The sequence below is a fragment of the Sphaerodactylus townsendi genome, linkage group LG07, assembly GCF_021028975.2.
Source record: "Sphaerodactylus townsendi isolate TG3544 linkage group LG07, MPM_Stown_v2.3, whole genome shotgun sequence".
NCBI lineage: Eukaryota > Metazoa > Chordata > Lepidosauria > Squamata > Sphaerodactylidae > Sphaerodactylus > Sphaerodactylus townsendi.
Window position 1 is genome coordinate 123,209,516 of NC_059431.1, and position 14,839 is coordinate 123,224,354.

The following is a 14,839-nucleotide window of genomic DNA, read 5'->3' on the forward strand; positions in this document are numbered from 1 at the left end:
ACAAAGGTAAAATTTTCTTCAACTACTAGAACTTGAGGGCATCCAATAAAGCTGATGAGCAGCAGACTGAGATCAAACAAAAGGAAATATTAGCTTACACAATGAGTTATTAAAATGTGGCATTCCCACCAAAGGATGTCGTGATGACCGCAGGCATACATGTCTCTAAAAAGGGGGCTAGATAGATTCATGTAGGATAGATCAATGGTTAGTAGCCATGATGATTAAAAGGAACTTCCAAATTCAGAGGTAGCAAACCTTTGTATGCCAGTGCCAGGAGGCAACATCAGCAGAAGGTCTTGGCATCTATGCCCTGTTACTGGACTTCCAGAGGAACTGGTTGGCCACTGTGTGGGACAGGATGCTGGACTAGACAGACCACTAGTCTGATCCAGCGGGTTTCTTCTTATGTTCTTATGAAGGCTTTATGTGCTGTGGTAGGACTCTCCGGAGGAACTGGCTGGCCACTTGGTGAGACGGGATGCTGATGGACCCTCACTAGTCTGATCCAGCAGGGCTCTTGTTGTGCCCTTATGAAGGCCTCGGCCTTTATGTGCTGTTGTGGGATCCTCCAGAGGAACTGGTTGGCCACTTGGTGAGACAGGATGCTGGACTAGATGGACCACTGGCCTGGTCCAGCAGGGCTCTTGGTTAGGCTGACCAGCCATCCCGCTTTTGGCGGGACTGTCATGCCTTTGGACAATTTGTTCCGCGTCCCGTGGGTTCTACAAATCCCCCGATTTTGGGGAGGCTGCTGCACTGCCTTGGAAGCGCAAGGCAGTGCAGCAGCCTCCCGTGCGCCCAGCCGCAGGAGCGCATGGCCTTCTGGGGCTTGCCGTTTGCCACTCTGTCACAGGGCGGCAAATGGCGAGCCCCAGAAGGCCATGCGCACGTGGCCGCCTCCCCGTCCCGGATCACAAAGGTGACCATCTGGTCACCTTACTCTTGGTTGCTCTTATATTTCTCTTCCATCATCAGAACCACAGTAAATTATGAAGGAAAGGGAAGGGCCAGTCAACAGAATTTTCTGTTTACATATAACTAGTCTATCATTCGGAAATGAATTGCATGAGAAGAGGATCAAATCTGTTCCAATATTTGGAATGTGTGCGTTTTTCCCACTTTGGGTCCTGGGTCACTAAACAGAGTAAGCGACTAAGAAATCCTCCCTAGAAGCCAACAGTCTGGCACAGAAGAGCATTTGGAATTGCTGTAATCCTAATCCTTTTTCGCCTTGATTTACACGGTGTAATTTGTTTACAGCCTCAAATCTGGACTGCAAATAAACACATCTTCTCCTTCCCATTTCCTCTTTTTTAGCGTCTGAGAGAAATGAGACAAGATGTCTGCTCCCTGAAGCAAAAAAAGGTACAGAAAACTCAGCCCAGCCTTCCCCGCACACTGACCTTTCCAGTGTATGTCTTCGCGATCTCTGACAAGTTTCCATTCAACATTCCCCCGAATAATCGTTCCCTTGTTAACCCGAGCTCTACTTTTCCATGAGCAGGTTTCCCATAGGTGTACCTGGGGTGAAAGATATGGGAAATAGGGGTGGGAAAAACAGTTTTTTAGTCTTGACCAGTGATAGAGACTCAGTGGCTTTTCAGAGCACTGTTCCTAAACGTGGCACCCATCTCTCATTTCAGGAGAGCAGGGAAGGCCCTTGCCCTGTGGAATTTATGACTGACAGGTGGTTTCCACCTCAAAACAGCAGCTGCTGGGGAAATGGGTAAGCTACGAGCCATCTTGAAGTGTAGGTATCAAGCCAGGAATGGAAGTACACAGCTCTTTCGGTTGAGGATAACCTCGACTGAGGCTCCGCCAGGGTTGCTACTCTGAGTTAGGAAATCCTTGGCAATTTGGAGGTGGAGCATCATGATGGGAGGATATATTGCCGCAGAGCCCACCCTCCAAAGCAGCCATTTTCTCCAGGGGAACGATCTCTCCCATCTGGAGATCAGCTGTTATTCCAGGAGACCTCCAGGCCACACCTGGTAGTTAGCAACCCTGGGCTCTCTGCCAGCCACGGTATGAGTACTAGAAGTCTAGTGCCATGGTTTTCTTCTCTTTGCTTGTCCATTAAAATTTTAGTAGTACTTAAAACGCTTAGAAAAAGCAAAGAAAAAATCAAAAACTACTAAAAGTACACTGGCCCCTTCCGCACATGCAGAATAAGGCACTTTCAATCCACTTTCACAATTGTTTGCAAGTGCATTTTGCTACTTTGCACAGTAAAATCCAGCTGCAAAGTGCATTAAAATTGGATTGAAAGTGCACTATTCTGCATGTGCGGAAGGGGCCTTAACGTAAGGACTCCCAATTTCATCTACATTGAGCGCAAACAGTAAAAATTAATAGCACTTGCTCTGTAAACCATATACTTAAAGTTCCAACTTAATAACCAATACTAATAATTAAAATACTTTTCTTTGTTAAGTCTTATATTAAAATCCACTAATCTTCAAAACCACAGATCATCATTTTACTTTTTTCAGTTTTACCCAAGAAATCCACCAATAGTTTCCAATTGTTGAAAAAAAATTACTGAATTATTTTCTTGAAGGCCTGTTTCACACAAGCTAATATACACGTGTGTAAGATGGTAAAAAACCCGTCTTGGGGGGAACTTGGCACAGATCCCGCCCTAAAAACGAGTCTGCCCCGTGTTATTTTCCCTCAAACTGGATTTTCAAGAATCCTGTTGCAGCTGCTCACGAGCAAACAGCTGGTCAGGAGGTGCTTTGTTCGTCTCCTTCACCCTTAAAAAAAAAATCCGCGGCTTACGTCTGCATAGCTATGCAGGTGCAGATGTTGTATTGTCAGACATCAGCATGGCTGTGGTGGGTCACTTGCGCATGCCTGCGTAACTACACATTGGTGGGAAGTAATTAAAAAAATAGACGTGTCTCCGTGCAAAGGCACAACATCAACCCGGATTGTTTCCATGGGCTCCAATCACTGCCTGAGCGGATGCACATGAACTCGAAAACAGGAACATGGGTTCCTTTATCCCGACTGCAACCTGTTATACATTTGCTGTGTGGAAGTGAGTTTGGTCATCTCCACCAACTCCAAAACCTTCACCTGTCATTCTTCTACTGCAGCCAATGGCAAAGCTGCAACAGGGTGGGGTGGGGTGCCGTGCCCTGGGTGTGCCCCATTGCCTTCACATGGGGGAGGAAAATTGCCCCAGACCCCCTCCCAGGGGTAAGGCGGAGGTGGGGCGGGGCTGGGTTTCCTCTTGCTCTGTCACTGACTGCAGGTATATTTTGCACCTAAAGTATTTTTGCAGCTTTATAAAAACAAAGTTCCATGTTATTTCTCCACAGATCTTTTCAAGTTGGTTCCAAAGCAGCTCTGTGGGAACTTCACAACAGCTGCCCACTGAGAATAAATATGGTGGGCAGCATTCCCCACCACGTACTCAAGTGGTGCTGCAACATACAGTCATTGTGAGTTCAGGAATCCATCAGTGGCCAGCGTGGTGCAGTAGTTAGGAGCTGTGAACTCTAATATAGAGAACTGGGTTTTGATTCCCTGCTCCTGCACGTGAAGCCTACTGGGTGATCTTGGGCAAGTCCCAGTTCTTTCAGAACTCTCTCAGTCCCACCTACCTCACAAGGTGTCTGTTGTGGAAAGGGGAAAGGAAGGAGTTTGTAAGCTACTTCGAGATTTCTTGCAGTTGAGAAAAGCAGGGTATAAATCCAAACTCTTCCTCTTCTACTAGCCATGTTGACTAAAAGGAACCTCCACATACAGAGGCAGTGAACCTTTGAATACCAATTCCAGAAGGCAACATTGGCCTCTAAGCACTTTTATTGCCTTTTCAGGGGAAGTGATTGCATTCCGTGAGAGAGGATGCCAGACTAGATGGAGCACTGGACTCTTCCTACGCTCTTATTCTGAAAGCCCCCATGGTATAAAGCATTAATAGTACCGAGGAGCTTTTCCCATAACTAGAAAGGTGTGTATAAGAGCATGTTACTCCCTCAGGGGGCTCCATGGGAGTACTGCTTATCACAGAGACTTACTTTGCACATACTTTGACCAGAAATTCTTCATCTGAGGTGGTGATGTATGGGGGTAGATCCAAGAACACTTCAAATTTGGGCAGTTCTGCAATGAAACATAAAGAGCAATGGTGAAGGGAAATAGGCAGATACAACAGTACACATAGGCCCGAGTCCACAGCGCCATAGCAACAGGTACTCTAAAGGCTGGATAAAGTTATGAGCAATTCTTGACCTTCTTTCTGAAATTCATTTATTCAGAATTAGAGGCCACTGCTAAATCAGAAGGAGTACATAATATCAAAACACACAATCAGAACCCCAACTTTAAGTGGGGTTAAACTGACCATTGTCTTCAAGCTGCTCAGAACAACCAGGTGTGAGAATCTCTGTTGGCTGCAATTAGTTAGGGTTAGGTACGGCTAGCCTGATTTCGTTAGACATTGGAAGCCAAGCCAGGTCAGCCCTAGTTAGCACTTGGGTAGGAGATGACCATGGATATCCAGGATCCCTGCACAGAGGCAGGCAAAACACCTCTGAACATCTCTTGGTTTGAAAACCTAACTGAGCCACAATAGAGAGACAGCGTGGTACAGTGGTTAAGGTGTTGGATGAGGATCCGGGAGATGCAGATTTGAATCCCCGCTTGCTGGGTGACCTTGGGCCAAGTCACACACTCTCAGCTTCAACCCAGGCAAGTATTTGGATGAGAGACCTCCAAGGAATGCCCAGGCAAATCCACTCGGAACGTCCCTTGCCTTGAAAATGTTGTAGCTACAGGGGAGAGAAGTAGAGAGTTAGTGTAGGGGTAGATGGGATGCTATCAAATCTTTCCTTTGTCCACTCCTGCTACTGTCCCAGAATGCTACTCTTAGGGATTTCTTCCGTCGAGTCATTCTCTCTCTGCTGGATTCAGCCCAGTAAATGTATAACAGGTTGCAGCTATTTTCCTTTTTCCTGTTTGAAGAAGAAGAAGAAGAGTTTGGATTTATACCCCCCCTTTCTCTCCTGTAGGAGACTCAAAGGGGCTGACAATCTCCTTGCCCTTCCCCCCTCACAACAAACACCCTGTGAGGTGGGTGGGGCTGAGAGAGTTCCAAAAGTTCAAACCCGGTTCCTCCAGATCAGAATGCCCCTGCTCTTAGCCCCTGCTCTTAGCCACTATGCCACTGCTGCTGTTTGCATGTGTTCCCTTCAGCCATTCAGGCAGCAATTGGAGCCCATGGAAACAATTTGGGTTGCTTTCACGCCTCTCTCCCTCTCTCCCTCTCTCTCTCTCTCTCTCTCCCTCTCTCTCTCTCCCTCCCTCTCTCCTCCTCTCCCTCTCCCTCTCTCCCTCTCCCTCCCTCTCTCTCCCTCCCTCCCTCCCTCCCTCTCCCTCTCTCTCTCTCTCTCTCTGTGGCGTTTTCTGGACGGACATAATATCCTGGGTGAAAACTGGGATCAAAAATACCAGGATGTTTCTATCTTGGTTTCTCCCTCCACATGGCAGCCCATCAGCACGTTCAGGCCAGGAGGAAGAACTCCAGGTGATTATGCACGGTATCATTTTCCTTGCCAACGTTGCCACTCATGCGTGAACTGTCCCAAGTTTCCCAACATTCTAATTGGCTACAGGTGGCAAGGCGGGAAAAATAAACCGGTCCGTCTCCCATGGTGTTTGCATGGGAGCGGGAGCGGTGGTTTTTTTTAAAAGAACCACCAATTTATCATTTTTTGAAAGCTGTGGGATAAGGGAAATCTCATGGGCGAGGCCCGAGTTAGACCCGGAAAACATGATGAAGTCATGGTCGAGCCAGGATTTTCCACCTCCTTATCTCAGGATATATTGGCCATGGGGAAAACGCCTCTCTCTCTCTCTCTCTCTCTCTCTCTCTGTGTGTGTGTGTGTGTGTGTGTCTAATTTACTGCAACACATGCGTAGCTGCGCAGACATACAGAAAGGAACCCCCTAGCCATGCCAATGGTCCTGTGATCTGATTGGCTGCACCTGTGTAGCTGCACATGTGCAACACACAAAAGAAAAAAAAGAAAAAGTGCCCTCCCTGCAACGGCCGGGCAATCATGAACGTGTTGCTGCAGATCGGTCAGACTCGCTGCCATGGGGATTTTGAACACTGTTGGGTGCTCAGAGAATCTGCCCACAACATGTGGGGAGACCTGCCCAGAAAGGCAGATTTTCCCTGACATAGTGGACAGTGTGGAACCTAAAGCGACTGGGTGGAAGTGGGGGGGGGGATAAAGTGTCTCTTGCCTGTTGTGTTCATGCGGGAGAACCTCCAACCCGGGATTGGGCAAAAAGGTCACTGGTTTAGTGATTTTTGGAAATACCTGGTTGAGGGGAATAAAATAGGCCCCGCTTGTTTTGGGAATGGGTCCTGTGTGAAGTCCCCCACCCCACAAACAGTGTACATAACTCCCATTATATCTGACCTGTGTGGAATCCGCCTCTCTCTCTCCATTTGTCCATCATGAGGACTGGACATGAGTTCTATAAAATCTTCCTATCTTAGTTTAGATCAATGGTTCTCAACCTGTGGGTTGCGACCCCTTTGGGGGTCGATCGACCCTTTCACGGGGGTCACCTAAGACCATCGGAAAACGGTCTTTTTATATTTTATATATACCAATTTTATGGTTGGGGGTCACTCCAACATGAGGAACTGTATTAAAGTGTTGCGGCACTAGGAAGGTTGAGAACCACTGGCTTAGATAGAGAACTAGAAGCCGTTATTCTGCCTTTCCTAACCAATATGGAATTCTCTTACAATAAAGAATTTCTGTTTCTTTTCTAGGTAACAAGTCTAAGTGTGAACTTATTCCTCAAGCAGCCAGTCCATAGAATTCCACTGGGCAGAGACTTGGCTCTGCTTTCAAGAGGAAGGTTAGCATAAAAATGGGATGAATTCGAACAGCGTCCTTAAGAAGCACATTAAGCAACTAATCTGCATGCAGTTTGCTTTAGTATCTCGGAGCCTATTGAATGTTAAGGGCCAGCTGGCATCTGTGAAAGAAACTGATGCTGAAGAACATCTCCAGAAAGAAGTGTTATGATGTGTGACTATACAGCGGCTCTGAACGGAGAAAAGCTAATAATTTGTGGCAGGGGTCGGTGACAAAATGCAAAAACTGTCCTGCAGCTCCAGGAAAATGTATTATTTTATGGTGATTTTTTGGCACGTCAGATTATCTCAGTGCAATAGTTTTGTACCCCAGCTACACTGGCAGCAGCTGAGGGGAATGCCGGAGTGCGCTGGCGCAATGTTCAGCGCCACGTCCCACTGCTGGGGAGGGCTACGGCAGCTGCCCGCCAGTGGATTTGCCCTTCCACTGGTGCAAGTGCTCTAGGGAGGGCAAATGCGCCGGCGCAGCCCCACATCAATCCCAATGGTGGATTCAGCCCAGTGGTGGGGTTCAGCCGGTTCGCACCACTTCGGCAGAACCGGTTGTTAAAATGGTGCTTGTAAACAACCCGTTGTTAAATTATTTGAATCCCACCCCTGATATTTCAGCCCCGCTTTGGGATGGGGCTGTAGGTCTTTTAGATCCCAACAGAAGAACCACTGTACCCTGGCTGCCAATTGCAGAACAATTCCTGAATCAGGCTTATTTCAACATTGTGGGACTGAGAACTTGCATGGCAAGCCGAGACTGAGAGTGTTCTATTTCCCCGGTGATGACAAACATTCCTCTCATGCTGTACATAGTGTCATAGAAATAGGTGCACATTTTGCCCTTTTGCATTTTTCCACCCTTGAACTTTAAATAAAATACTTGCACGTTAGTTTCGTGCCTTTCTGCAATGGGCCGCCAGGGTGCAGCGGTTCTTCTGATAATTAGGCTTCTATGCTGTACCCATTAGTTTTGTTCAGCTTTTAGATCCTTTCTCCATTTTAGTTGCAGAACTACAGATGAAAAATTCCTGGGAGATCTTGAAATCCTGGGGGCAGGGGGAGGAGAGTGCATCAGAGCACTGTGGAAAAATCTTTGAAAAGGGGGGCTTTTTTCTGAATTCCTCTAGGCCAGGGGTAGGGAACCTACGGCTCTCCCCCCCCCACCCCCCCCCCCCGCGCCACGCCCCGGCCCCCCCCCACCCCCCCCCCCCCCCACCAAACCCTCCCCCCCCCACCCCCCCCCCCCCCCACCCCCCCCCCCCCCCACCCCCCCCCCCCCCCACCCCCCCCCCCCCCCACCCCCCCCCCCCCCCACCCCCCCCCCCCCCCACCCCCCCCCCCCCCCACCCCCCCCCCCCCCCACCCCCCCCCCCCCCCACCCCCCCCCCCCCCCACCCCCCCCCCCCCCCACCCCCCCCCCCCCCCACCCCCCCCCCCCCCCACCCCCCCCCCCCCCCACCCCCCCCCCCCCCCACCCCCCCCCCCCCCCACCCCCCCCCCCCCCCACCCCCCCCCCCCCCCACCCCCCCCCCCCCCCACCCCCCCCCCCCCCCACCCCCCCCCCCCCCCACCCCCCCCCCCCCCCACCCCCCCCCCCCCCCACCCCCCCCCCCCCCCACCCCCCCCCCCCCCCACCCCCCCCCCCCCCCACCCCCCCCCCCCCCCACCCCCCCCCCCCCCCACCCCCCCCCCCCCCCACCCCCCCCCCCCCCCACCCCCCCCCCCCCCCACCCCCCCCCCCCCCCACCCCCCCCCCCCCCCACCCCCCCCCCCCCCCACCCCCCCCCCCCCCCACCCCCCCCCCCCCCCACCCCCCCCCCCCCCCACCCCCCCCCCCCCCCACCCCCCCCCCCCCCCACCCCCCCCCCCCCCCACCCCCCCCCCCCCCCACCCCCCCCCCCCCCCACCCCCCCCCCCCCCCACCCCCCCCCCCCCCCACCCCCCCCCCCCCCCACCCCCCCCCCCCCCCACCCCCCCCCCCCCCCACCCCCCCCCCCCCCCACCCCCCCCCCCCCCCACCCCCCCCCCCCCCCACCCCCCCCCCCCCCCACCCCCCCCCCCCCCCACCCCCCCCCCCCCCCACCCCCCCCCCCCCCCACCCCCCCCCCCCCCCACCCCCCCCCCCCCCCACCCCCCCCCCCCCCCACCCCCCCCCCCCCCCACCCCCCCCCCCCCCCACCCCCCCCCCCCCCCACCCCCCCCCCCCCCCACCCCCCCCCCCCCCCACCCCCCCCCCCCCCCACCCCCCCCCCCCCCCACCCCCCCCCCCCCCCACCCCCCCCCCCCCCCACCCCCCCCCCCCCCCACCCCCCCCCCCCCCCACCCCCCCCCCCCCCCACCCCCCCCCCCCCCCACCCCCCCCCCCCCCCACCCCCCCCCCCCCCCACCCCCCCCCCCCCCCACCCCCCCCCCCCCCCACCCCCCCCCCCCCCCACCCCCCCCCCCCCCCACCCCCCCCCCCCCCCACCCCCCCCCCCCCCCACCCCCCCCCCCCCCCACCCCCCCCCCCCCCCACCCCCCCCCCCCCCCACCCCCCCCCCCCCCCACCCCCCCCCCCCCCCACCCCCCCCCCCCCCCACCCCCCCCCCCCCCCACCCCCCCCCCCCCCCACCCCCCCCCCCCCCCACCCCCCCCCCCCCCCACCCCCCCCCCCCCCCACCCCCCCCCCCCCCCACCCCCCCCCCCCCCCACCCCCCCCCCCCCCCACCCCCCCCCCCCCCCACCCCCCCCCCCCCCCACCCCCCCCCCCCCCCACCCCCCCCCCCCCCCACCCCCCCCCCCCCCCACCCCCCCCCCCCCCCACCCCCCCCCCCCCCCACCCCCCCCCCCCCCCACCCCCCCCCCCCCCCACCCCCCCCCCCCCCCACCCCCCCCCCCCCCCACCCCCCCCCCCCCCCACCCCCCCCCCCCCCCACCCCCCCCCCCCCCCACCCCCCCCCCCCCCCACCCCCCCCCCCCCCCACCCCCCCCCCCCCCCACCCCCCCCCCCCCCCACCCCCCCCCCCCCCCACCCCCCCCCCCCCCCACCCCCCCCCCCCCCCACCCCCCCCCCCCCCCACCCCCCCCCCCCCCCACCCCCCCCCCCCCCCACCCCCCCCCCCCCCCACCCCCCCCCCCCCCCACCCCCCCCCCCCCCCACCCCCCCCCCCCCCCACCCCCCCCCCCCCCCACCCCCCCCCCCCCCCACCCCCCCCCCCCCCCACCCCCCCCCCCCCCCACCCCCCCCCCCCCCCACCCCCCCCCCCCCCCACCCCCCCCCCCCCCCACCCCCCCCCCCCCCCACCCCCCCCCCCCCCCACCCCCCCCCCCCCCCACCCCCCCCCCCCCCCACCCCCCCCCCCCCCCACCCCCCCCCCCCCCCACCCCCCCCCCCCCCCACCCCCCCCCCCCCCCACCCCCCCCCCCCCCCACCCCCCCCCCCCCCCACCCCCCCCCCCCCCCACCCCCCCCCCCCCCCACCCCCCCCCCCCCCCACCCCCCCCCCCCCCCACCCCCCCCCCCCCCCACCCCCCCCCCCCCCCACCCCCCCCCCCCCCCACCCCCCCCCCCCCCCACCCCCCCCCCCCCCCACCCCCCCCCCCCCCCACCCCCCCCCCCCCCCACCCCCCCCCCCCCCCACCCCCCCCCCCCCCCACCCCCCCCCCCCCCCACCCCCCCCCCCCCCCACCCCCCCCCCCCCCCACCCCCCCCCCCCCCCACCCCCCCCCCCCCCCACCCCCCCCCCCCCCCACCCCCCCCCCCCCCCACCCCCCCCCCCCCCCACCCCCCCCCCCCCCCACCCCCCCCCCCCCCCACCCCCCCCCCCCCCCACCCCCCCCCCCCCCCACCCCCCCCCCCCCCCACCCCCCCCCCCCCCCACCCCCCCCCCCCCCCACCCCCCCCCCCCCCCACCCCCCCCCCCCCCCACCCCCCCCCCCCCCCACCCCCCCCCCCCCCCACCCCCCCCCCCCCCCACCCCCCCCCCCCCCCACCCCCCCCCCCCCCCACCCCCCCCCCCCCCCACCCCCCCCCCCCCCCACCCCCCCCCCCCCCCACCCCCCCCCCCCCCCACCCCCCCCCCCCCCCACCCCCCCCCCCCCCCACCCCCCCCCCCCCCCACCCCCCCCCCCCCCCACCCCCCCCCCCCCCCACCCCCCCCCCCCCCCACCCCCCCCCCCCCCCACCCCCCCCCCCCCCCACCCCCCCCCCCCCCCACCCCCCCCCCCCCCCACCCCCCCCCCCCCCCACCCCCCCCCCCCCCCACCCCCCCCCCCCCCCACCCCCCCCCCCCCCCACCCCCCCCCCCCCCCACCCCCCCCCCCCCCCACCCCCCCCCCCCCCCACCCCCCCCCCCCCCCACCCCCCCCCCCCCCCACCCCCCCCCCCCCCCACCCCCCCCCCCCCCCACCCCCCCCCCCCCCCACCCCCCCCCCCCCCCACCCCCCCCCCCCCCCACCCCCCCCCCCCCCCACCCCCCCCCCCCCCCACCCCCCCCCCCCCCCACCCCCCCCCCCCCCCACCCCCCCCCCCCCCCACCCCCCCCCCCCCCCACCCCCCCCCCCCCCCACCCCCCCCCCCCCCCACCCCCCCCCCCCCCCACCCCCCCCCCCCCCCACCCCCCCCCCCCCCCACCCCCCCCCCCCCCCACCCCCCCCCCCCCCCACCCCCCCCCCCCCCCACCCCCCCCCCCCCCCACCCCCCCCCCCCCCCACCCCCCCCCCCCCCCACCCCCCCCCCCCCCCACCCCCCCCCCCCCCCACCCCCCCCCCCCCCCACCCCCCCCCCCCCCCACCCCCCCCCCCCCCCACCCCCCCCCCCCCCCACCCCCCCCCCCCCCCACCCCCCCCCCCCCCCACCCCCCCCCCCCCCCACCCCCCCCCCCCCCCACCCCCCCCCCCCCCCACCCCCCCCCCCCCCCACCCCCCCCCCCCCCCACCCCCCCCCCCCCCCACCCCCCCCCCCCCCCACCCCCCCCCCCCCCCACCCCCCCCCCCCCCCACCCCCCCCCCCCCCCACCCCCCCCCCCCCCCACCCCCCCCCCCCCCCACCCCCCCCCCCCCCCACCCCCCCCCCCCCCCACCCCCCCCCCCCCCCACCCCCCCCCCCCCCCACCCCCCCCCCCCCCCACCCCCCCCCCCCCCCACCCCCCCCCCCCCCCACCCCCCCCCCCCCCCACCCCCCCCCCCCCCCACCCCCCCCCCCCCCCACCCCCCCCCCCCCCCACCCCCCCCCCCCCCCACCCCCCCCCCCCCCCACCCCCCCCCCCCCCCACCCCCCCCCCCCCCCACCCCCCCCCCCCCCCACCCCCCCCCCCCCCCACCCCCCCCCCCCCCCACCCCCCCCCCCCCCCACCCCCCCCCCCCCCCACCCCCCCCCCCCCCCACCCCCCCCCCCCCCCACCCCCCCCCCCCCCCACCCCCCCCCCCCCCCACCCCCCCCCCCCCCCACCCCCCCCCCCCCCCACCCCCCCCCCCCCCCACCCCCCCCCCCCCCCACCCCCCCCCCCCCCCACCCCCCCCCCCCCCCACCCCCCCCCCCCCCCACCCCCCCCCCCCCCCACCCCCCCCCCCCCCCACCCCCCCCCCCCCCCACCCCCCCCCCCCCCCACCCCCCCCCCCCCCCACCCCCCCCCCCCCCCACCCCCCCCCCCCCCCACCCCCCCCCCCCCCCACCCCCCCCCCCCCCCACCCCCCCCCCCCCCCACCCCCCCCCCCCCCCACCCCCCCCCCCCCCCACCCCCCCCCCCCCCCACCCCCCCCCCCCCCCACCCCCCCCCCCCCCCACCCCCCCCCCCCCCCACCCCCCCCCCCCCCCACCCCCCCCCCCCCCCACCCCCCCCCCCCCCCACCCCCCCCCCCCCCCACCCCCCCCCCCCCCCACCCCCCCCCCCCCCCACCCCCCCCCCCCCCCACCCCCCCCCCCCCCCACCCCCCCCCCCCCCCACCCCCCCCCCCCCCCACCCCCCCCCCCCCCCACCCCCCCCCCCCCCCACCCCCCCCCCCCCCCACCCCCCCCCCCCCCCACCCCCCCCCCCCCCCACCCCCCCCCCCCCCCACCCCCCCCCCCCCCCACCCCCCCCCCCCCCCACCCCCCCCCCCCCCCACCCCCCCCCCCCCCCACCCCCCCCCCCCCCCACCCCCCCCCCCCCCCACCCCCCCCCCCCCCCACCCCCCCCCCCCCCCACCCCCCCCCCCCCCCACCCCCCCCCCCCCCCACCCCCCCCCCCCCCCACCCCCCCCCCCCCCCACCCCCCCCCCCCCCCACCCCCCCCCCCCCCCACCCCCCCCCCCCCCCACCCCCCCCCCCCCCCACCCCCCCCCCCCCCCACCCCCCCCCCCCCCCACCCCCCCCCCCCCCCACCCCCCCCCCCCCCCACCCCCCCCCCCCCCCACCCCCCCCCCCCCCCACCCCCCCCCCCCCCCACCCCCCCCCCCCCCCACCCCCCCCCCCCCCCACCCCCCCCCCCCCCCACCCCCCCCCCCCCCCACCCCCCCCCCCCCCCACCCCCCCCCCCCCCCACCCCCCCCCCCCCCCACCCCCCCCCCCCCCCACCCCCCCCCCCCCCCACCCCCCCCCCCCCCCACCCCCCCCCCCCCCCACCCCCCCCCCCCCCCACCCCCCCCCCCCCCCACCCCCCCCCCCCCCCACCCCCCCCCCCCCCCACCCCCCCCCCCCCCCACCCCCCCCCCCCCCCACCCCCCCCCCCCCCCACCCCCCCCCCCCCCCACCCCCCCCCCCCCCCACCCCCCCCCCCCCCCACCCCCCCCCCCCCCCACCCCCCCCCCCCCCCACCCCCCCCCCCCCCCACCCCCCCCCCCCCCCACCCCCCCCCCCCCCCACCCCCCCCCCCCCCCACCCCCCCCCCCCCCCACCCCCCCCCCCCCCCACCCCCCCCCCCCCCCACCCCCCCCCCCCCCCACCCCCCCCCCCCCCCACCCCCCCCCCCCCCCACCCCCCCCCCCCCCCACCCCCCCCCCCCCCCACCCCCCCCCCCCCCCACCCCCCCCCCCCCCCACCCCCCCCCCCCCCCACCCCCCCCCCCCCCCACCCCCCCCCCCCCCCACCCCCCCCCCCCCCCACCCCCCCCCCCCCCCACCCCCCCCCCCCCCCACCCCCCCCCCCCCCCACCCCCCCCCCCCCCCACCCCCCCCCCCCCCCACCCCCCCCCCCCCCCACCCCCCCCCCCCCCCACCCCCCCCCCCCCCCACCCCCCCCCCCCCCCACCCCCCCCCCCCCCCACCCCCCCCCCCCCCCACCCCCCCCCCCCCCCACCCCCCCCCCCCCCCACCCCCCCCCCCCCCCACCCCCCCCCCCCCCCACCCCCCCCCCCCCCCACCCCCCCCCCCCCCCACCCCCCCCCCCCCCCACCCCCCCCCCCCCCCACCCCCCCCCCCCCCCACCCCCCCCCCCCCCCACCCCCCCCCCCCCCCACCCCCCCCCCCCCCCACCCCCCCCCCCCCCCACCCCCCCCCCCCCCCACCCCCCCCCCCCCCCACCCCCCCCCCCCCCCACCCCCCCCCCCCCCCACCCCCCCCCCCCCCCACCCCCCCCCCCCCCCACCCCCCCCCCCCCCCACCCCCCCCCCCCCCCACCCCCCCCCCCCCCCACCCCCCCCCCCCCCCACCCCCCCCCCCCCCCACCCCCCCCCCCCCCCACCCCCCCCCCCCCCCACCCCCCCCCCCCCCCACCCCCCCCCCCCCCCACCCCCCCCCCCCCCCACCCCCCCCCCCCCCCACCCCCCCCCCCCCCCACCCCCCCCCCCCCCCACCCCCCCCCCCCCCCACCCCCCCCCCCCCCCACCCCCCCCCCCCCCCACCCCCCCCCCCCCCCACCCCCCCCCCCCCCCACCCCCCCCCCCCCCCACCCCCCCCCCCCCCCACCCCCCCCCCCCCCCACCCCCCCCCCCCCCCACCCCCCCCCCCCCCCACCCCCCCCCCCCCCCACCCCCCCCCCCCC

General features: G+C 68.5%; 1 protein-coding gene across 1 annotated transcript in view; it reads right to left on the minus strand.

Annotated features, from left to right (window-relative positions):
* LOC125437096 (alpha-2-macroglobulin-like protein 1) overlaps positions 1 to 4,111 on the minus strand; it is an 89,825-nt gene extending 85,714 nt beyond the window's left edge. The window contains exons 1-2 of the mRNA XM_048504465.1: positions 4,032 to 4,111; positions 1,407 to 1,524 (exon numbers count right to left, since the gene is read on the minus strand). Coding sequence (XP_048360422.1) covers positions 1,407 to 1,454 — 48 coding nt within the window. The 5' untranslated portion in view covers positions 1,455 to 1,524; positions 4,032 to 4,111. The remainder of the gene's footprint in view (positions 1 to 1,406; positions 1,525 to 4,031) is intronic.
* Positions 4,112 to 14,839: the final 10,728 nt, after the last annotated feature.